The following is a 20,124-nucleotide window of genomic DNA, read 5'->3' as shown; positions in this document are numbered from 1 at the left end:
GGGATTCCCCCTTACTGGGAGCACTGGGACCCCACCAACACCCCCAAGCCGACACCGCTGGAAACCCCCAAACCTGGGCCCCCACTTTGGGACCCCCCCGCCTGGGATACCCCAAAGCTGCCCCCCCCGGTGCACGCAGACCTCTCTTAGCCCCCCCAAAATCCAGACCCCCCATCTGGGGACAGGGGGGTGGGGGCAATGCCCCCCCCAGCCCCCAAAGGTGGGGGGCACCCCCTGCCGCCCCAAACGCTGGTGTTTAGGGGGTGTCGGCTGATTTCCCCCCCCAGCACCCCAAGTCCCTGCTCCTGCCTCAGTTTCCCCAGCCCAAGGGCAGGCTCTGCCCCCTCCCCTTCCCCCCCCGACCCCCCGCCTCAGTTTCCCCCTGTTAGCGGGGGGGCTCCCTTCCTTTTTCAGGGCACAGGAGCCCCCCAAGCTCAGCATCGCCCTCCAGGACCGCCCCCCCAGGCTCACAGCCATGGGGCGTTCACTCTGGAGCCTACTGAGGGCCCAACCTGCCCCCGGGTGCCAGCAGCCCCCCCGCTGCCCCCCAGGCAGGGAGGGGACCGCACCCCGGGGCCGGTAAGGATCCTGCCCACCCCCCCCCCCGGAGAAAATAAAGGGACCCGCTGTGGTTTAACTCGTTTTATTTAGACTCATAAACGGAACTCTGCAGCCCGGCTGGGCTGTGCACATGCGGCGAGACCCAGTAGAAACGCAGCACTAAGTCGGGAGCTCTGGGGGGGTGGGGGGGTCAGGGTCGGGGGGGGGCTGCGCCAGCCGTGCTGCCCGGGGCCGCCGGCGGAATGGTCGCTCGTTAAGACAAAGGGTTTACGAGAGCTGCCCGCAGTCGGAAATGGTGATCTGCTTGCTCGTCTTGCCGTCCTTGGAGCCGCAGCGCTCCATGGCCTCCACCACGTTCATCCCCTCCTTGACGCGGCCGAAGACGACGTGTTTGCCGTCCAACCTGCGGGCAGGCGCCGGTCACACCGGGACGGGGGGGGGGGTGGCACCGCCGCCGCGTCTCCCCCGTCCCCACCGGGGCAGCGAGGGGAGCGCAGCACCCGCAGCGCGCCGTGAGCGGCCCCCGGGGGGGTTCTGGGTCTGCCCACACCCCTGTCCCCCCCCCACCCCCCAGCCCCACGCTCACCACTCGGTCTTGGCCGTGCAGATGAAGAACTGGGAGCCGTTCGTGTTGGGGCCGGCGTTGGCCATGGACAGGATGCCGGGCCCCGTGTGCTTCAGGATGAAGTTCTCGTCGGCGAACTTCTCCCCGTAGATGGACTTGCCGCCGGTGCCGTTATGGCGCGTGAAGTCGCCGCCCTGCCAACGAGGGGGGGAGCTCGGCTCGGGGCTAAAACAAAAAAGCCCCGAACCCCAGCCTGCCATCAATCCCCCCCCCCCAAAAAAAAACCCCAAACCCCACGCACCTGGCACATGAAGCCGGGGATGATCCGGTGGAAGCAGGACCCCTTGTAGCCGAATCCCTTCTCGCCGGTGCTCAGGGCGCGGAAGTTCTCTGCGGGGGGGGGGGGAGAAAGAAAAGCGCCGTGAGCCGAGCCCTGGGCCCCCGGGGGGGCGAGGTGGGGGCGCGGTGCGGGACCCCCCCCGGTACCCACCTGCTGTCTTGGGCACCTTGTCCGCGAAGAGCTGCGGAGAGAGGAGGGAGGCCGTGAGCGGGGCGGGGGGGCTGCGGCACCCCGGGGGGGGGTGAACCCAGCGGCGGGACCACCAAGGGGGGGCAGCGCCGGGACCCCCGGGCAGGGGATGGGGGATTGGGAGAGGGGGGTTGGGGGGGGGGGGGCACGGCCCCGTCACAAAATGGCGGCGGCCGCGGTGAGGGTGGGGGGGGGGAGCGGGGCGGGGGCTGCGGGTTGCTGGGGGGGGTCCCGGGGATAGGGGATGGGGGGGGGGGGTCCCGGTGCCGTGCCGCGCCCCCCCCCCCCCCCGCGGTGCCGAGCTCCGGCCGCTGGGGGCCGCCCCCGCCCGCCTCAGGGCAGCGCCGCCGGCCCCGTGCGCGGCCCCGCGCCTTTGTTCGCCGCACGGGGGCGCGCACCGCAGCCCCCCCCCCCCCCCCCTCACCGCCCCCTCCCCAAATTCCCCCCCCCCCCTCCCTGCCCCGGGGGGGGGCCACGTGGAGCCGCCGCCCCCCCCCCCTTCCCCCCGGCTCTCCCTCAGCGCCGCGGTCACCTCGAAGGTGACGCGGCCCAGGGGCTCGCCGTTGGCGGCGATGTCGAAGAACACGACGGGGTTGGCCATGGCGGCGGCGGGCGGCGGGGGGGAGGAAGCGGCGGCGGCGGCGGCGTCCTCGGCGGCGAGCGCGGCGCAGCGGAAAGAGAGCGGCCGCCCGCCGCCCTTATATACCCCGCGGCTCGGCCCGCCCCCCGCGCCGCGCCGCCCAACCGCCGCGCGCCGCGTCACGGAGCGGCGTGCGGGACGGCCAATGAGAGGCGGCGGCTGGGAAAAGGCGGGGAAGGAGGGGAGTGGAAGGGGGGGGGGAAAAGCCGGGGAGGGGGCGGCGGGGTGGGGAGGGGGCGGGGCCAGGCGCGCGCGCGCGGGGCCGGGGGGGGAGGGGGGGAGCAGGGCGGGGCGCGCATGCGCGGGGCGGGTGGGGGATGGGGCGGGGGCTGCGGATGGGGCGGGGGGGGCCCGGCCCTGGGGGCGCGTCCTCCTCCCCCCCCCAGATTCTCCACACACACACCCCCCCCGTTCAAAAAAAATCCTTTAAAAAACCCCAGACACCCCCCCCAAAAAAAATAAAAATAAAAAACCCACCCCCTCAAAAAGAGCCCCCCCCAAGAGCCCCCCCCAAATAAGATCCCTCAAAAAAAGACCCCCCAAAGACCCCCCCCAAAGAGACCCCCCCCCAAAGAGACCCCCCCCAAATAACACCACCTCTCCAAAGATCCCCCCACCCCAAAACCCCCCCTCCCCATCCCCCCCACCCCAAAAACACCCCCCCCAGCCGCGGCAGGGACAGGCGTGGGCCCGGGGGGGCCAGAAAGGCTTTAATAGAGCTGGGGGGGGGGGCGCGGGGGGGGGGGCGGGGGGGGGTAGTGTTTGTACATATGTACAGCCTTGTGCTTTGGGCGCCGTCTGTCCGTCCCGCCGTCCGTCCGTCCGTCCGCAGCCCCCCCCCGCCGCCCCCGCCCCACATCCCCCCTCCCCGCAGGGGGTCGGGGCTGGGGGGGGGGGGGGGTTTGGGGTGCGGGGGGGGCGGCGGGGGGGTGTCCTGGCGCCTCAGTTGTTCTCGAAGAGGGAGAGCAGGTCGTCGTTGCTGCTGCTGGGCAGGTCGGGGGGGCCCAGGTAGGAGAGCAGCTCGTCGGGGTTCGTCAGCTCGGGCAGCAGCTGGGGGGGGCACGGCCGGCACCGTGAGACCCCCCCCCGCAAAAAAAATAACCCCCCAAACCCCCCCCCCCAACCCGGTCACTCACGTCCAGCGCCGGCTCGGGCCCCTCGCCGCTGCCCGCCATGGGCGGCGCGGTGCCGAAGGCCAGGTCGGGGCCGTGCCCCCCCGGGGGGGCCGCGGGGCCCGGGGGGGGCCGCGCGGGGGGCGCGGGGCGGTGGTGCAGGGGCTGCGGGGCGCTGCCCATGGCCGCGGCGTGGGACGGCTCCATCCGGCCGGCGGGAGGCAGCTGGGGGGAGAGCGCGGCCTTCGTCACCACCACCATCATCTTCATCACCACCGTCACCATCCTCACCCTCCCCTTCATCCTCACCGCCCGCACCCTCATCCTCCTCACCTTCATCCTCCCCATCTTCATCATCCTCCCCCTCCTCATCCTCACCTTCACCATGCTTACCCTCCCCATCCTCATCCTCCTCACCTTCATCCTCACCATCCCCAACATCTTCATCATCCTTACCCTCACCATCCCCACCCTCCCCATCCTCATCATCCTCCTCCTCCCCATCACCATCCTCATCCTCACCCTCATCCTCACCATCTTCATCAATCTCCCCATCCTCACCCTCACCTTCATCCTCATCCTCCCCATCACCATCCTCACCCTCCTCACCTTCATCCTCAACATCCCCAACATCATCCTCATCCTCCCCATCCTCATCATCCTCATCCTCCCCATCACCATCCTCGTCCTCACCCTCATCCTCCCCATCTTCATCATCCTCCCCATCCTCATCCTCCCCATCACCATCCTCACACTCCTCACCTTCATCCTCACCCTCCCCAACATCATCCTCACCTTCATCCTCACCATCCTCACCCTCACCATCTTCATCATCCTCATCCTCCCCATCACCACCCTCATCATCCGCCCCACCACCACCCTCCTCCTCACCCTCACCTTCATCCTCGCCACCCTCCCCCTCCCCACCACCCTCATCCTCACCCCCCCACACCCTCCCCCTCACCCCCCAGGCCCCGCTGACCTGTCCGGAGAGAGGGGGCGCGGGCGGCTTCTCGGGGGGCAGGAGGCCGCCGGGGAGGTCGGGCGGGTAGGAGCCGGGGGGGGGCCCCGGCGCGAATTCGCTCAGCGTCGGCGTGCCGGGGGCGGCCGGGGGGAACGGCTCCGGGAAGCCGCCGGGCCCGGCGAAGCCGGAACCTGCCGGAGGGAAACGGGGCCGGCGGTCGGCGCTGGGGGGCACACGGCTGGGGGGGGGGGGGGGGGTCAGTTCGCCGCGGACCCCCGCTCACCCTGGGCGCCGTAGTCGGCGGGGGCGGGCGCGGCGGGGGGCGGCAGGGCCGGGAAGGGCGAGGAGCCGGGCCCCAGGGCGGCGATCATCTCCATGATGCTGGGCAGCACCATGTGCGTGGGGCTCATGGTCCGGCAGCGCTTCAGCGCCGGCCCGTCCGGCTCCTCCTTGACGTGCACGTCGGGCTTCACGGGCACGGGCTTCCAGCTGCACGTCGGGTCGATGGTGATCTCCTCGTAGTCCGAGCTGCGCGGGACGGCGGCTCAGGGACGTGGCGGGTGGTACCGGGGGGTAACGGGGGGGTTATGGTGGGAACGCGGCCCCCCGGGGGGGGCTCGGGGCGTTACGTACTTCTGGATGTAGATCAGGATGCCCAGCATGTACTGGTCCACCTCCAGCCCCTCCAGCAGCGCCGTCTTACTGCGGGCAGCGCAAGGGCGGTGAGGACGGAGCCCCGGGGACGGCCCCCGAGGGACAGCCCCGTGGGGACGCCGAGGGACAGCAAGGGACAATGCAAAGGGGACGCTGGGGCACGGCTCCATGGGGACACCGAGGGGCCCCAAAGCACAGCCCCATGGGGACACCGAGGGACGCTGCAGGGCACTGAGACACAGCCCCATGGGGACACCGAGGGGCCCCAAAGCACAGCCCCGTGGGGACACCGAGGCGTATCTCCACGGGAACACCGAGGGACACCAAAGAACAGCTCCATGGGGACGCCAAGAGATGTCCCCATAGGGACACGGAGGCACAGCTCCAAGAGGACACCGAGGGATGGCCCTGAGGGAACGCCGAGGGACACCGAGGCACGGCTGCATGGGGGCACCGAGGACACCCCGCACCACCAAGGCACAGCCCCGAGGGGACACCGAGATACATCGAGGGATGGCCTCGTGGGGACATCGAGGGACACTGAGGGATGGCTCCATGGGGACACGATGATCACCAAGGAGCATGGGGCACAACCCCACGGGGACACTGAGGGATGGCTGCATGGGGACACCGCGATCACAACCCCACGGGGACACTGAGGGACGGCTGCATGGGGACAGCCCCATGGGGACACTGAGGAGCGGCTCTTTGGGGACACCGAGGCACGTCCCCGAGGGGACACGAGGGACACGGGACCCCGCGGGCCACACTCACTTGCAGACAGGGCAGCGCCACGTGCCCCGCTCGCAGTTGAGCTGCAGGTAGGACTCCAGGTCGAAGCACTGCGGGGGAGAGACGGGGCTGAGCTCCGTGGAGAGGGGACACGAGGGGGGGGCACAGGGGGGTCCCCGCGGCACCCACCTGTATGTGCCGGCAGTCGTGGCCCCTGGCAGGGAGCTGGATGCGTCGGAAGGTGATGGGGCACTTGAGGGACACCTTGATGGCCGTCTGCTCCACGCCGTCCTCGCCGTTGGGCCCCGGCGTGCCCGGGATGGTCCCGCTGCTGAAGTTGCGCTTGACTGAGGCCGGGGAGGGGGGGGTTGGTGGCGGTGGTGGTGAGGAGAGGGGTGCCCCCCCCCCCTTCCCCGGCACTCACTTTTGGTGATGCAGTGCTCGGCGGGCAGCAGGCGCTTCTTGATGAGGCCCTGCAGCACCGAGCGCACCGAGGGCCGGTGCACCAGCTGCAGCACGAAGAGGTGCGACTGCGGGGGGGGGCGACAGCGGGGGGAGCGGCGTGAGGGGCGGCCCCGCGCCCCCGCCCGCCCCGGCCGCCCCCACTCACGCAGCAGCAGGCGGTGACGGTGATCTGGATGGTGTTGCGGCCGGGCTGGCAGACGTGCTTCAGGTAGAGCGGCTTGTGCGACGTCTTGTTGTCGCCGCGCTCGATGGTGAGCGGCGTGGCGTTGACGCTGACCTGCACGGAGGCCGGCCAGTTGGTGTTCATCTGCCGGTCCTCGTGGTGGTAGCACTTGAACTGCAGCTCCAGGTCGGGCCTGGGGGGCGGCACGGGTGGGCGCGGGGCACGGGTGGGCGCGGGGCTGCGCCGCACCACGCGGCACCATGGCGTGTAGGACCGCGGAGCACCGCGCAGCGCCACGGTGTGCAGTGCTGCATAGTGCCGAGCAGTACTATGGCGCGCAGCGCCACGTAGCACCGCGCAGCACGATGGCACGCAGTGCCCCACAACACCCAGCAGCACTATGGCACGCAGTGCTGCATGGCACTGAGCAGCACTATGGCACGCAGTGCCCCACAGCACCCAGCAGCACTATGGCACGCAGTGCTGCACGGCACCGAGCAGCACTATGGCATGCAGTGCTACATGGCACTGAGCAGCACTATGGCACGCAGTGCCACGGAGCACCGAGCAGAACTACGGCGCGCAGTGCCGCAGAGTGCTGTGCCGCGCCGTACGTCACCGCACCGCACCCTTACACCTCGCGGCCCCGTGCCACCCCCCGTGGCACCACGTCGGGGTGCGCCGTGCCCCCCCCCCCCCAACTCCCTGCCCCACGCCCCCCGCCCCGACCTCATCATGAGCGTCTTGTAGACGGAGTCGCGCAGCTGGAAGACGTGGTTGCTGACGGCCAGGTTGTGCTGCAGGCGGAAGGGCTCCAGCACCACGCCGTCGCGCACCGGGAAGGTGAGGCGCAGCTCCTCGCCGGGGGGGGGCCCTGCGGGGCGGCGGGGGGTGCAATGGGGTGGTGGTGGGGTCAGAGGGGGGGCAATAGGGGGGGGTCAGGGGATGTAATAGGGCACCAGCGGGGGTTCAGGGGGTGCAAGGGGGTGGTTGTGGGGGGTCAGGGGGGTGCAATGGGGCAGGGTTTATGGGGTCAGGGGGTGCAATAGGGTGGCAGTGGAGGGTCACGGGGACGCAATGGGGCCGCGGTTGGGGTCCCCCCCCCATTTAAGAACCCCTCCGCCTGAAGCCCCGCCCACCCAACGAGGCCCCGCCCCTGCCGCAGAAGCCCCTCCCCCTGCAGGGTGCCACGCCCACATGCGGAAGCCCCGCCCCCAGAGCCACCACCCCGCGAAGCCCCTCCCACTCCCCGTGGCCCCGCCCCCTCCCCACGAAGCCCCTCCCACTCCCCGTGGCCCCTCCCCCCGCCCCATTAATGGGCAGTGCCCGCGAGGCCCCGCCCCCAGCTGCCGCAACCCCTCCCGTTGGCCACGCCCCCTTTGTGCAGAAGCCCCGCCCACCCCCCAGGCCCCTCCCTGCAGCACCCAGCCCTTAAAGGGGCGATGCCCTCCTGCAGCGGGCGGTGGGCCCAGCCCCTACCCGAGGGCGAGGGGTGCAGGGCGGCGATGCCGGGCTTCATGTCGGGCAGGAAGGGCGACTTGACGTCCTGGCCCGGGGACATGTAGGGCGCCATGCTGCTCCCCGGCGTCATGGGCGGCGTGGGGTTCCCGGGCAGGGGCGAGCTGGGGTACCCCGGCATCGACCGGCCCGGCTGCAGGGGCACCACCACCGTCAGTGACCGGTGTCACCGCCGGCACCGGGCACCGTCCCGGGACGCCCACGCCGCGAGGACTCACCCCGTTGATGGCCGCCTGGCTGTAGGTGCCGAAGCTGGCGCCCTGCCCGTTGAACTGCTCAGCTGGCTGCGGGGAGAGGGACGTCCCCCGGGGATGGCACCCGCGTCCCGCATCCCGTCCCCCCCAAGCCCTTGTCCCCGTGTGCACCGTCCCCTTCCGTACCTTGTAGTAGGGCCCGGCGCTGCCCGAGGCGGAGAGGTACTGGCCCATACCCGGCTGCATCCTGTGCCCGGGGTAGGACGGGGACGGAGCGGAGGGCTGGGGGGCGCTGGGGGCGTACTGGGTGCCGGCAGCAGGGTACTGCCCACCCTGCAGGTACTGCTGCGCCGGGTATCCCTGTGGGCGCACCGTCAGCACCGGGGACGGTCCTGCCACACCGGGGTGGGCACGGGCACCCCTTTCCCATACTCACCTCGCTGGAGTACGCCCGCTTGACGCCCTGGCGCGGGAGCTGCTGGCTCTGGGGGGGGCCAGGGTAGGCGTGCTGCGGCATCCGCTGGCCGCTGTACAGGGCGCTCATGCCGGGCGCCCGTGCGGGGCTCATGCTCATGGGGGCCATGCCCGAGGGGCCCATGACGCCCGCCATGCCGGCCGGGCTCATGCCGGCGGGCACGGCGGGGCCGCGGGGCGCCGCGTGGGGCAGGAACTGGCTGCTGAAGGGCTGCCCCGCTCCCATCTGCGGCAGGGAGACAGCGGTCACCCCGGCACCGCCGCCGCCACCGCCCGCCCCCGCCGCCGGGCTCTTACCGCCCCGTACTGGCTCAGCTCCTGGCTCTGCTTCTCCTGCAGCGCCGCCACCGTGGCCGTGGCCGTGGCGGTGGCAGTGGCGGCGGCGGCGGCCACGGCAGCGGCGGCGGCCGCCTGGGTGAAGTCGGCAGGGGGCCGGGCGGCGTGCGAGGGGAGCCCCATCCCGCCGGGGCCGCTGGGGCTGCCCGCGTAGCTGCGGAGGACAGGGAGCGGGGAAGGAGCGCCGCGGCGGTCGGCGGCAGCGTGCCGCGGCGCGGAGCCGGCCTTACCTGGGGGCGAAGCCCGGCCCCCCGGGGTAGGAGCCGCGGCCGTAGACGCTCTGCTGCACGTAGCCCTTGCCGGGGGCGCCCTCGGCGAAGGGCTGCTGCGCCAGGAACTGCGGCGAGCTCATGCCCGAGCCGGTGCCGGCCATGCCGGGCAGCAGCGGGGTGCTGGAGCTGCTCCCCCCGGGGCCCATGGGGCTGCCGAAAACCTGGGGGGCGCGGAGGAAGAGGCGGGTGGGTGGGTGGGGAACCACGTCAGGCCCCCGGGGGCGGCGGCGCGGGGGTCCCGGGGGTGCCCGGGGCCGGGGGCAGGGTGCCGCCGGTACCTGGCTCTGGGAGGTGTTGCTGACACCCCACACGGTGGTTACCACGGAGAGGGATCCCGCCGGCTGATTGGTGCTCGGTTGCCAAGGAACAGCCTCGTATGCAAATGAACCATCACTAGAAAGAAAAACAACTTAATTAAGATGAAGGAAGGACACGGAGGAGGCCACGCGCCCGGGTGGCACCGGGGGCCGGGGCCGGGGGGGGGGGGTGGAGGGGAGGGGGGGCGTCGCGGCCCGGCACCGACCCACGCTCACCCGTGCGGCGTGGGCGGCAGCGACGGTTTCATGGGGTTCATGGGGTTCATCGGCCGCGGGCGGGCGCGGGCTGGCTCTTCCGAGGCTGCGGCGGGCGCTGCGCCGGCTGCGGGACGGCGTCACCGGCACCGGGGCTGCGGGAGGCACAGGAAACCGCGGGTCAGGGGGCAGGGAAGGGAGCCGTGGGTACGGCACAAGGAAAAGGGGTGGGGGGGACCCTGGGGCACAGTGCCCCCCCTCCCCCCCACGTCCCTTACCCCAGGTCCTCGGGGTCCCCGATGCCGGGCGGCGGTGCCGGGAGGCGCGGAGCCTCCCTGGCGGGCACGGCCTCCCCCCGGCCTCCCGGCACAGGGACTTGGCGTCCTGCCCGGCCTGGCACCGGGACCGCGCCGGCACGCGCCTGCCCCCGCTGCCGGCCGTGGGGCTGCTGGGGGGCGCGGGGCCCCCCCAAACCCCCTGGGATGTCCTGGTGGGGGGGGCACCTCCTGGGGACAGGGAGCCCCGGTCCCCTCGCCCCGTGCTGTCCCCTCGCCGGGGGCGTCCCCCTGAAATCCCCGTGGGAGCAGCCCCCGCGCTGGGTGCTGGGGGACGGGACGTGGGTGCCCCCGGCTTTTCCCCGCGCCCCCCCAGCACCAAGGGGTCAGGGAAACCGCGGGGACTTTCCGTGGCGGCCGGGGCAGAGCTGGGGGGGACGACGACGATGACGATGGTGACGATGACGACGGTGACAGCAGACGTGCCCCCCGCCTCGCCCCCCACCCTCGCCAGGGAAACGCCGGCGCTGCCCGGGGTATTTCCAGCGCAGCCCGGCCGAGGTCACCCCGGCGCTTTCGCTTCCCCCCTGTCCCCACGCGAAGGTGGCAGGGACGGGGGCGGCGCGGTGACATTTTGGGGGGGGAGGTGACAGCCCCCCGGCGCCCCCCGTCCCCCCGCCGGGCACCTGCTGTTCGCTGCCCGGTCCCGGGGGTCCCCCTGCGAGGCGGCGGCGGCCCCGCAGACCCCAGGGCGCGGGGACACGGCGCGGGGGGGTCCCCACGGCTGGAGCCTGGAGGGGGGGGGGGGGAACACGGGGGGGGGTCACATTCGGCCCCCCCCGCGCGTCCTCGCCCCGTGACAGCGCCGTGCCCGGGCCCTGCGTGGGCCGGGAGCCCCCCGCGGGGGCTGCCCATGGCCGCGGGCCCACGGTGGCGCCGTGACAGGTCCCCGCAGGCCGTGACAGCGCCGCGCCGGGTCCTCCCCCCCCCGTTTCCCCCCCCCCCCACGGCGCAGTTACCACGGCAACCGCCCCCCCGCTGCCCCACGGTGTGCGTGTGGGGGGGGGGGGGGGGCTGCGATTTTCAACCGCGCCCCGGGCGGCGCAAAGCTGCGCGCGGGGCCCCCCCCCCCGGGAGGCCCCGTCCCCCCGGTGTCCCGCCGGTGCCCCCCCGGTGCCCCCCCGCACTCACCGTGCCGAGCGGCCCAAGATGGCCCTGGCGGCGCCGTGCGCGCGCGGCTGCGCGGAAGCTGCGCGGGATTTTCAGCCCGCGCGCGGCCCCGGCTCCATGGCGCGGCGGCGGCGGGGGAGGGGGGGGGGGAGAGAGGGAGGGGAAGGGAGGGAGAAGGGGGGAGGGGGAGGGGTGGGAGGGCGGGGGGGGAGGGAGGGGGGGCGCGGAGCCGCGGCGGGGCGGGGCGGGGCCGAGCCGAACCGGGCCGGGCCGAGCCGAGCCCGCGCCGTGCCCGCGCCGCCGCGCGCCGCGCACAATGGGGCCGCGAGCGCACCGGGATGCGCGGCCCCGCCCCGCGCCGCCCCGCCCCCCCCCCCCCCCCCCGCCAGCCGTGGGCAGCCGAGCGCCGAGCGAGGGAGAGCGGGGAGGCACCGAACCCACGCGTGTTCGGCGTGGGGGGGAGGGGGGGGAGAGGGGGCGTGGGGGGGGACACGCGGCGCGTGGCGCTGCGCGGGGGCGCAGCGAGCGGGGGGCAACGGGAGAGGGGTGGGGGCGTGACACGCGTGGGGGTGGGGGTGTGACACGCGTGGGGGGCGGGCACGGCCCCAGCACGGCGGGCGAGGGGCTGCTGGCGGAGGACGGAGGCCACCGGTGGTGGTCGGAGGCAACCGGTGGAGGACGGAGGCGGCCAGCACGCGGGTGGGCGAGGGGCACGCCGCGCCCCGTGGGGACACGAGTGACGGGGACGAGTGGGGTCGGCCCCAGGAGCTCAGCGTTTATTTGGGGGGGGGGGGGCAGCCCCGGCGCGTGCGGGGTCCCCGGGGGTCGCCCCGTCCTCCCCCAGCTCTCCGGGCAGCCCGCCACTGGGAGGGACTGGGAGGAACTGGGACAGGGAGGGAGCCGCTGTTGCGCCGCGCACCCCACAGCCAGAACCCGACCCCCGGCCCTGGGGGGGCTCCGTGAGGACGGAGCCCCCAAATCCCCCCCCCAGCACTCCCCAGGGCCGCGGGGGGGTCGCAGCCCCTCTCCCCCCGGCGCGGCGGACGGACAAGGAGCGGAGGCGCCGGGCGTTCAGTTTCCAAGGTCTGTAGTTAAGGACGGAGACGGGAGGCGAGCGAGGGACAGACAGACGGACAGACGGACAGACGGCGCCGGGAGCATGCTGCTGCGGCCGCGCGGGGGGGGGGCTCAGGCCAGGTCCTTGAAGGCGTCCAGGTTGAAGGCTGTGTCCAGCAGGCGCTGCAGCTCCGTCAGGTGCGTCTTCTTGTTGCCCGTGGCGGGGGCAGCGGCCGGCTCCCTCCCCGCGTACCTGCGGAGGAGGCGGCGGCGGGGTCAGGGGGACGCGGGCAGCCCCCCCGGCACGGCGAGGCCCCGGCCCCGCTCCTTACCACACGGGCTTGGCGCGGTTGATGGTGGTGCGCAGCCGGGGCTTGACGTAGTCGTAGTAGCCCTGGTTCTTGTGCTCCTCCTGGCACCACACCAGCTCGGCGTTGGGGTACTTCTGCGCCTCCTTCTGCAGGAGGTCGAAGGGGAACGGGGACAGCTGCGGAGGGGCAGAGGGAGAAATGAGGAGGGGGCCGCAGCCGGGACCACCGGCACGGCCAGGCCCCGGCCTCCCACCTCCTCCTGCTGCTCACGCCCCAGCCCGGAGGCCGCCGGACCTCGCTCCTTGGGCAGAGCGCGGCTGCGGTCCCCGGGGAGGCCGGGGGGGGGGGGGGGCTCACCTGCTCCACCCTGGTGATGGCCACGTCGGCCTCCATCTGCCGGGCCTTGCGCTCCCGCGTCAGGTCGTAGTACACCTTGCCGGTGCAGAACAGCACCCGCTTGACGTTCCCGGGGTTCTGGGCTGCGGGGCCGCTGTCGGGGATGACGCGGAGGAAATGGGTGCCTGCGAGGACACGACGCCACCATCAGCGGCACGGGCAGCGCGCCAGCACCGGCTGCGCCAGGAGGGCGGCGCGGCGATGCCGTAGGGGGGCCGCAGCCCCTGCGCCGGCACCGGCAGGGCGCAGCTGGTTAAGGGAGGCCCCGGGAAGTCCGCGAAGCCAGGTGGCTCAACCAGAAAGGAGAAGGGAGATTGAGGCACGAATGCGGGGAGGAGCCGCCCGGCGGCCGCTTATCTCCAGGGCTGGGAAAAGCGGCTCCGGGTGCCGGGGTGGGGGGGGAGCGCGGTCAGGGAGGCTGCGGAGGCTTGGGGTCAACGTGAGCCTGCAGGGCAGGACCTCAGTGTGGGACCCAACACGGCTCACGCCTGCAGAAAGGTGGCGAAGGCCGGCCGTAACCCACCCCCGGCCCTATTTCGCCACGTCCCCAGGGATGTGAGGGCAGGGATTAAGCCGGATGGAGGTGGTGGCTCGGGAAGCCGAGCCGGGGGTCTTCCTCGCTGCACAGAGAGCCCCGCTGCTCCGACGGGCTCGGGAGGTGCTGGAAACCCTCGCGAGCTGCTGCAGCCGCATGCGAGGAACCGGCGGAGCCAGCAGCTCGCCCCGGGGCGCCAGCCACGGCGTAAATGATGGCGTTAATGACGGGAGGCTCCAATTAGCTCAGAGCACGGCCGCGGCCCGGCGCACCCTGAGCTCGGCTCCGGTGAGCGCTGCCCCTGCCCTGCGGAGCCAGGAGCGGGGCTTCCTCCGGGCACGGCGGACCCCAGCCTCTGCTGGCGTGAGCCCCGCTCGGCCTCAGGCAGAAAAGCTGGCCGGGAGCCGCGGGGGGAGGCTGCTGCCAGGCGGACTTTACCCCAAGCCAGCGCCTGCCCTTCACCCTTCATCCCGCAGCGCGGCGTGCGGGCAGACAAACAGCTCCGCGCTCCTCGTACCTGGCAGCATGTCATCGAAGCTGGAGCGAGCTTCGGGGTGGCGCAGCAGCGACTTTGGAGTGAAGATTATCAGCTGCAGGGGAAGGAGAAGAGGCAGAGCGAGGCAGTCAGCGGCGCCAGAACCGCCTCCCCTGCCAACAAACAGCAGAGTCTGCCCGTCCTGCCCGCCTCCCCCTGCCTCTGACCGGGAGCTGCCAGCAGAGATTTGCTCCTCGCTCGCTGCCGCGCTGCAGGAGGCTCAGCGCTGCCTCCCCCCACCTGCTTTCCCAGCCTGGATTTCCCCTGGGAAGAGGCTGCAGCGCTGCCAGGGACCTGCCTCCCCCGCGCGGCCGCAGCCGCAGTGCCGGGAGGTGAAGGCTGGACCGGATTATTTGTCAGTGCCCCCGGCCCTGACATCTCTGCCCTGCCCACCGAGTGCTGGAAGGGCTCGCGGCCGCCCCAGCCTGCGGGGACCGGCTCGCAGCACGTCCTGTACCGGGGCAACCCCAGCACCACGAGGTCCTTGCTCCTTGCTGGCCTGCACCCAGGCTGCCTGCTCGCCTGGCCGTGGGTACGCGGTGACACGCAGGGCACGAGAGCAGACGGGCTGCTCCGTCCTCCCGAGGACAGCCGGGATTTTAAACCGGGAGCTCGCCCCTCTGCGGGGAGCGGCCCCGCCAGCAGCTCCCAGCGCTTCCTGTGTTACCCGCTCCGCCTCGCTGCTGGCCGCGCTCTGCCCACGTTTGCTGCCCCGAGGCCGGTTTGCTGCACGGACCCGGGGCCGCCGTGCCCTGGCTTCCAGCCGGGTGAAGCGGAGCAGAAAGCGCAGGCGGGCTCGGCTGGGCGCAGGCCTGCTGGTACTGACCGGCTTGCGGAAGGGCAGGAGGATCTGGCGCCGGAGGACGTGGAAGAAGTTGGCTGGAGTGGAGCAGTTCACGACGATCCAGTTGCAGTCGTACAGCTGGCGCACGTCAAAGTCGTCCAGTTTCTGCCTCGACAAGCACAGTTCGGAGGGTTTCCAGAAACACGAGTGCCTCTTAGCCCCAGCGCTCCAGCCGGCTGGAAGGCCGGCGGCACGCAGCCCCTGCCTCTCCTCTCGCCCCCCTTCTGCCCCGTCCCACTCCCCCCACAGCACACAGAGCCCGCAGCACCTGGGCAGGCTGCATATTTGTGCCCTGGGGCAGCCAGGAACTCCCTCCCCAACGTGTCACAGCACTTTTGGGGACGCAGCAGGCGCAGAGGCAGCGTGGCTGCAAGCCTTGGCACCGGGTGCAGCCCCTCTGCCGAGCGCTGCCAGCTGCAGCGCAGGGAGCCCCGACCAAAATGCCACCCAGAGCCCCCCCGGGGGCTGCTCCCTCCCACGAGTGTTAAGGCAGATCCAGGGCACAGCGAGGGCCCCATGAGGGGCGAGCAGGAGGGCCGGGCTGAGCTCGGCACGGCCGCCACTCACAGGGAAGACGTCGGGATCGTCGTTGCACATCTGCAAGAATCGCTCCGGGCGGGCGGACGAGTGCTCAGGACCCTGCAGGCCAAGGGAAACGGAGGGAGTGAAGGCAGGGCATGAGCAGCTGAGTCCCCGCCGCCTGGCCCCGGCCACCGCAGAGGGCAGGCAGCCGCACCGGGTGCTGCAGAGCACGCAGCACCCTCGCCCTCCGCTCTGCCTCGCACCCAGCACCTCGGGGTGCCCAGGTCCTCACCATGCCCTCCATGCCGTGGGGAAGCAGCAGGACGATGCCGTTCTGCCTCACCCACTTGGCCTGCCCAGGACAGATGAACTGGTCGATTATGCACTGGGCGGTGTTGTGGAAGTCCCCGAACTGGGCCTCCCAAAGCACCAGGGCGTTGGGGCTGGCCATGGCAAAGCCCAGCTCGAAGCCTGCGGGAAGAAGAGGAGGAGGAGGAGGAGATTTTCTTCCCAGAGCCCCCATGCCTCCTCATCCCAGGGCGGTCGCGGAGCCCCCCACTCACCGAGGACGCCGTACTCGGACAGGGAGCTGTTGCACACGGTGTAGGGGGCCTGGTTGGGCCACAGGTGGTTCATGGGGATGCAGGTCCTCTTGTCCACGTTCTGGTCGTGCAGGACGTGGTGGCGATGGCTGGAAGAGAGGAAAGCACGTCTCTGTCATCACCCCGCCACACACAAGCTGCTGCCTCATCGGGGCTCTATGCCAGCCAATTTCCCCTTCCCGGCTCATGGCACCAGCTGCTCGATGCGCTCTCCTGGACTCCTTTTGCCAACGAGGGCCCAGAATGGCCAAAAAAACCCACCCACAAAAACAAAAAAAAACAGGGCAAAGACCGCGTCACTTCGGATCGCTTCCAGAAGGCTGCGATCGCCTGGTGGGGCTGAGCGGAGCCAACGCGCTGCTTTACCTGAACGTCCCCCTCTCGACGTCCTGGCCGCTCAGGCGGATGTGGATGCCCTCTTTGAGGAGGGAGCCGAACGCCATGTACTCTGCCAGGGCCCAGTCCACAGTCCTGTTCTTCACCATCTCCCCGCGGGTTTTCAGAATACGGCTCAAACCTGCGGGGACAGAAGATGCAGGAGGGCGCTCGGTGACAAGGCGCCTGTCCCACAGCCCGCCCGCGGACTGGGAAACTGCAAACGCCTCGGGTGGAGGACGTGCCTGTGCTGGAGGGAGGCACAGGGACGAGGAAGCAGGACTGCGGGGAAGGATCAGCTCCGAGGAGGAGCTGCTCCTCGGTCCCTTAACCACAGCTCCCTTGTGAACTGATTCACGGTGCCACAAATAAGCGAGTCTCAGTGCTGTAACAGCCCCCCTCCTTCCAGGCGTTGTTCCAGCCCTCACCCACATCTCCTCCTCTGGAAGCGCACAGCCCGGCACAGCTGCAGCACGCCCCTACCTCCGTGGATAGTGAAATCCTCCACCGGCACGGAGCTGGCCACTTGGCCGATGTGCGTCAAGTCCTCCTCGTTCAGGCCGGTGGAAGGGCAGGTCATGCTGCGGGGCTGGCCGTCCAGAGTGAAGAAACCTGCGGCAGGGGGAGCGATCCACAGCGCTGCGGGGCCGTGCCCGGCTCCACGCAGAGAGCTCTGCTCACGAGCACCCCCAAGAGCAGCGAGGACGCCGGCAGCAGAGAGCACCCTCCCGTCGCCCCACCAGGGCACGTTTACTAACACACAGCTGTCGCGGCACCAGGAGCCCCAGCTGGCTGTGGAGGAGCCAGGCTACTTGCCGGGGACCTCCAAAAAGTTGCTAGCGACTTACCAGGCCAGGGTGAGTCCAGCCAGTGCTTGATGTGCAATATCTTCTCATCCTTGGATCTTGCATGGGCCTCCTCGCATATCTTATCATACTTGGCAATTTCCTCCTGAGAGGCAGAACGACAAGGCGAAGAAGCGTTGGGGAGGAGGCTCTGAATAAGGGTGCCGAGCCTGGGGGCCTCAGCACAAGCTTGCAAGGGTTCTGGGGGGCACAGCTGGTCCCTGAAGCAGGGCACAATAAATCCCCCGCAACTGGTGGACCCCCGGGCCCTGCAGCTCAGCCTCGGAGCACAGAACTGCTGCAGGAGAGCCCCATGCCCCCGGGAACATCTCTGCTGAACCGACAGCTCGCGTTCAGCTCGTGGTGCTGCAAAGCAGGGCTGAGAGTCCCCGGGGCCAGGCGGAGCCGTGCAGGGAGCCTGCTGCAGAGCACACGAGGCACAGCGCTCCCGCAGGTCCTGCCACCGCCTCCCGGCACCACACGGGCTGTGCTGCAGCGACCAAGGGGCAATTGGTGAACGAGATGTTCCTGCACCGCTCGGGGCTGGCACAGTCCAAGGACAAGCCTCTGCTCCTGACCCAGCTGCTGCGGGCGCTCGCCCAAGCGTAGCACAGCTCTGCCACCTTTAGGTGACGAGCGCGAGCAGAAATGGGCCCCGAAGGTCTGTCACCCCCAGGTCTGAACCAAAAAAGGGGCTTCAAAGGGCTCTGGTGCTCCTGGCTTCACACAGGACAGCGCAGCAGCTGGGGCAGGTCTAGGGTCTGCTCGGACGCCCAACTGTCCCCTGCCTCCCGAGCTAGCCAGGCGCTGCAGCAGGTCCCCGCGTGGCGTTGGGATGCCCCAGCCCTCCCCGTGTCCCCCCGGACCAAGAAACCTTTCCGCCGCAAAGACGGCAGCACCCTCTGCTGTCACGCAGGGGCTGCGTGCTGCCAGCTCCTCCTGCCCCCCATCCTTCAGCCCGCGGCGCTGCCCAGCCCTGGGGAGTTGCCGCCTGCGGTTCTCCGCCCGGGCCCCCGGTGACAGTACCTCGTACTCCGGCTGATTTACCACCCCCTGTGAAATTAACAGCTCCGCGTATTTCTGCAGCACCGGCTTCTGCTTCCGGATCTGTTTGTACATCAGGGGCTGCGTGAACATGGGCTCATCCATCTCATTGTGCCCGTTGCGCCTGTAACACACCTGCCGGGAGGGAAGGAGCCTTTGAAAGCAGCTGCCTGCAACGTGCGGCTCAGGAGGCGGCCGGTTACCTGGCTCTGTGCTGGGAAGAGTCGAAACCAGCCCGGCAGGGACCGGCTCTGTCCTCCTTAACGCAGGGAGACGGGAGGGCAGGCCCCGCACAGCCAGAGACAGCTTTTCCTCTCCAGGTGCTATTACATCTTCATTACCTTGCTTTCATCCTCTCTTTCCCTCCCCTCAAAGTGAACAGGTCAAAAAGGCTGGAAAAGCCCCCAGGAGAAACCCCAGCTTCCAGAACCCACACCCCGAGAGGCATTTAGTGAGCACCCAGGAACTCCGCAGCAGGGACAGCTTTACGGGAGAGCCTCGCGCCACGTTCCTCATTTCTTACCAAATCCACGACCACGTCCTTATGGAAGGTGCTCCGCCACTCCGCTGCCACGTTACACACGTACACCACGGCCTCCGGGTCGTCGGCGTTGACGTGGAAGATGGGCGCGTTCACCACGCGGGCCACGTCCGTGGGGTACGGCGAGGAGCGGGCCATGCGGGGGTCCGTGGTGAACCCGATCTGCAGCGGGCCAGCGGGGACAGGGGACGGAGCGGTGAGGATTTGGAAAGCCTCGTTCCCTCGAGCAGATCGCTGCTCGCGAGGGAAGCCCCCGGGCCCCGGGCCAGGCGCGTTTCATCGGCTCGGGCAGCGCCAGGTGAATGCGGGCGGTGCCAGGCCAAGCTCGGCAGCTGCTGCTGAGCCAGGGCTTCCCCCGGCCCCGTCCTCAGCTGGCACCGGGGAGCACGGCCCCAGGCACCTCCTGCTGCCCTGGCACCGCGGCCTGGCCTGGCCGGGGAGCAAAGCCAGGATTAAAACCCTGGGCGAGGGCCGTGCCCGCCGTGCAGCAGGGGATCTGCTCCTTACCTGGTTGTTCACCACGACGTGCACGGTGCCGTGCGTGGTGTAGGAGGGCAGGTCGCTCAGGTGGAACGTCTCGTACACGATTCCCTGCCCGGCGAAGGCCGCGTCTCCGTGCAGGAGGATGGACATCACCTGCGGGGCGACGTGGGGCTGAGGCGTGGGCAGTGGTGGCCGCCAGGAAGGGGCCCAGGGCTCATCCCCCAAGCCTCGGGCTTCCCAGGAAGGTCTCTGAGCAGCTCGTGAGCGTGTCCGAGGCCTTCTCAGAGGATCGGAGGGGTGTCAGGTGCAATTTCAGGGGAAGGCTGGGGCCATCGGCTGTCCTGCCTCAACGCCCCACGCAGGGGCCGCATGCTCGAGGGGGCAGCATTTGGGATGTGCTGGTGGCCGGAGGGCACTGGCTGGGAGGCAAGTCCAGTCCCCAGGCACAAATACCCCTAAACAAGGCCTTTTTCTGGGACAAGCCAAGAAAAATGCACCTTTCGTGCATGCTTTCACCCAGGACAGAGGGCATTCCGGCAGGAGATCCTGCGCTTGCTGCTGAGCCTGGCCGGGCAGGGAGCTCGCTGCGGCTCCAGTTCTTATTTTGATATTTTACCCGGGGGCTGGCTGAGGACGTTGCCTGTCAGACAAGGACAGAGCTCGTCTATTTATATTCCAGCCCTCACAGCGTGGGAGGAAGGGAAGTACTTTTGATCTCACCCTTCCACTTCTTCTGGAGTGTTAGAGACAGGTTTGCGATGAATCAGGCAGTGAAAGCGTTCCCAAATAAATCCCCCCGCAGCCCACTGCTGGCCGGCCCTCGCATCTGGGTGCGTGTCACACCGCTGTCCCACATGGGGGTCCCCTCCCGGCCCCAGCTCGCCCACCCTGAGGACTGG

General features: G+C 70.7%; 3 protein-coding genes across 7 annotated transcripts in view; all 3 read right to left on the bottom strand.

The window, feature by feature from the left end:
- Positions 1 to 627: 627 nt before the first annotated feature.
- PPIA (peptidylprolyl isomerase A) lies at positions 628 to 2,354 on the bottom strand. The gene is made up of 5 exons (XM_066983457.1): positions 2,188 to 2,354; positions 1,617 to 1,647; positions 1,428 to 1,516; positions 1,148 to 1,320; positions 628 to 964 (listed from the first exon to the last, which is right to left on the bottom strand). Exons 1-5 carry the CDS (start codon positions 2,254 to 2,256, stop codon positions 829 to 831), a joined length of 498 nt encoding a protein of 165 aa, XP_066839558.1. The 5' UTR covers positions 2,257 to 2,354; the 3' UTR covers positions 628 to 828.
- An 830-nt stretch (positions 2,355 to 3,184) lies between these two features.
- ZMIZ2 (zinc finger MIZ-type containing 2) lies at positions 3,185 to 11,301 on the bottom strand. Of its 2 annotated transcripts, none has more exons than XM_066983454.1 (19): positions 11,158 to 11,301; positions 9,713 to 9,846; positions 9,458 to 9,572; positions 9,138 to 9,340; positions 8,869 to 9,061; positions 8,534 to 8,797; positions 8,284 to 8,457; positions 8,122 to 8,187; positions 7,865 to 8,036; positions 7,115 to 7,259; positions 6,368 to 6,578; positions 6,182 to 6,287; positions 5,947 to 6,104; positions 5,800 to 5,867; positions 5,005 to 5,073; positions 4,655 to 4,899; positions 4,390 to 4,562; positions 3,432 to 3,632; positions 3,185 to 3,345 (listed from the first exon to the last, which is right to left on the bottom strand). In XM_066983454.1, the coding sequence occupies exons 2-19, from the start codon at positions 9,760 to 9,762 to the stop codon at positions 3,238 to 3,240; spliced, it is 2,721 nt and encodes a 906-aa protein (XP_066839555.1). In that variant the 5' UTR covers positions 9,763 to 9,846; positions 11,158 to 11,301; the 3' UTR covers positions 3,185 to 3,237. The 2 variants fall into 2 exon arrangements, with proteins under 2 accessions (XP_066839555.1, XP_066839556.1); XM_066983455.1 differs by lacking the exon at positions 11,158 to 11,301 and adding an exon at positions 9,970 to 9,988.
- A 905-nt stretch (positions 11,302 to 12,206) lies between these two features.
- OGDH (oxoglutarate dehydrogenase) overlaps positions 12,207 to 20,124 on the bottom strand; it is a 37,945-nt gene continuing 30,027 nt past the window's right edge. For all 4 annotated transcript variants that reach the window (XM_066983350.1, XM_066983352.1, XM_066983349.1 and 1 more), the window contains 14 exons: positions 19,250 to 19,378; positions 18,725 to 18,904; positions 18,184 to 18,336; positions 17,161 to 17,263; positions 16,796 to 16,924; positions 16,304 to 16,454; positions 15,899 to 16,026; positions 15,628 to 15,806; positions 15,381 to 15,452; positions 14,796 to 14,918; positions 13,952 to 14,024; positions 12,861 to 13,024; positions 12,525 to 12,679; positions 12,207 to 12,445 (listed from right to left, as the gene is read on the bottom strand). In XM_066983350.1, the coding sequence (XP_066839451.1) occupies positions 12,325 to 12,445; positions 12,525 to 12,679; positions 12,861 to 13,024; positions 13,952 to 14,024; positions 14,796 to 14,918; positions 15,381 to 15,452; positions 15,628 to 15,806; positions 15,899 to 16,026; positions 16,304 to 16,454; positions 16,796 to 16,924; positions 17,161 to 17,263; positions 18,184 to 18,336; positions 18,725 to 18,904; positions 19,250 to 19,378 (1,860 nt within the window). In that variant the 3' untranslated portion in view covers positions 12,207 to 12,324. The remainder of the gene's footprint in view (positions 12,446 to 12,524; positions 12,680 to 12,860; positions 13,025 to 13,951; positions 14,025 to 14,795; positions 14,919 to 15,380; positions 15,453 to 15,627; positions 15,807 to 15,898; positions 16,027 to 16,303; positions 16,455 to 16,795; positions 16,925 to 17,160; positions 17,264 to 18,183; positions 18,337 to 18,724; positions 18,905 to 19,249; positions 19,379 to 20,124) is intronic.

The sequence above is a fragment of the Anser cygnoides genome, chromosome 26 (genome assembly GCF_040182565.1).
Source record: "Anser cygnoides isolate HZ-2024a breed goose chromosome 26, Taihu_goose_T2T_genome, whole genome shotgun sequence".
NCBI classification, from domain to species: domain Eukaryota; kingdom Metazoa; phylum Chordata; class Aves; order Anseriformes; family Anatidae; genus Anser; species Anser cygnoides.
This window is presented reverse-complemented; position numbering and strand designations above follow the sequence as displayed.

Coding starts and splice junctions, on each gene's coding strand:
- PPIA (XM_066983457.1), bottom strand. CDS start 2,256: ATGGCCAACCCCGTCGTGTTCTTCGACATCGCCGCCAACGGCGAGCCC. Junction 1,648..2,187: donor TGGGCCGCGTCACCTTCGAG/GTGACCGCGGCG, acceptor CTCTCTCCGCAG/CTCTTCGCGGACAAGGTGCC. Junction 965..1,147: donor TGCACGGCCAAGACCGAGTG/GTGAGCGTGGGG, acceptor GCCTGCCCGCAG/GTTGGACGGCAAACACGTCG.
- ZMIZ2 (XM_066983454.1), bottom strand. CDS start 9,762: ATGAACCCCATGAACCCCATGAAACCGTCGCTGCCGCCCACGCCGCAC. Junction 6,579..7,114: donor TACAAGACGCTCATGATGAG/GTCGGGGCGGGG, acceptor GCCGCCCCCCAG/GCCCGACCTGGAGCTGCAGT. Junction 5,868..5,946: donor ACGACTGCCGGCACATACAG/GTGGGTGCCGCG, acceptor TCTCCCCCGCAG/TGCTTCGACCTGGAGTCCTA.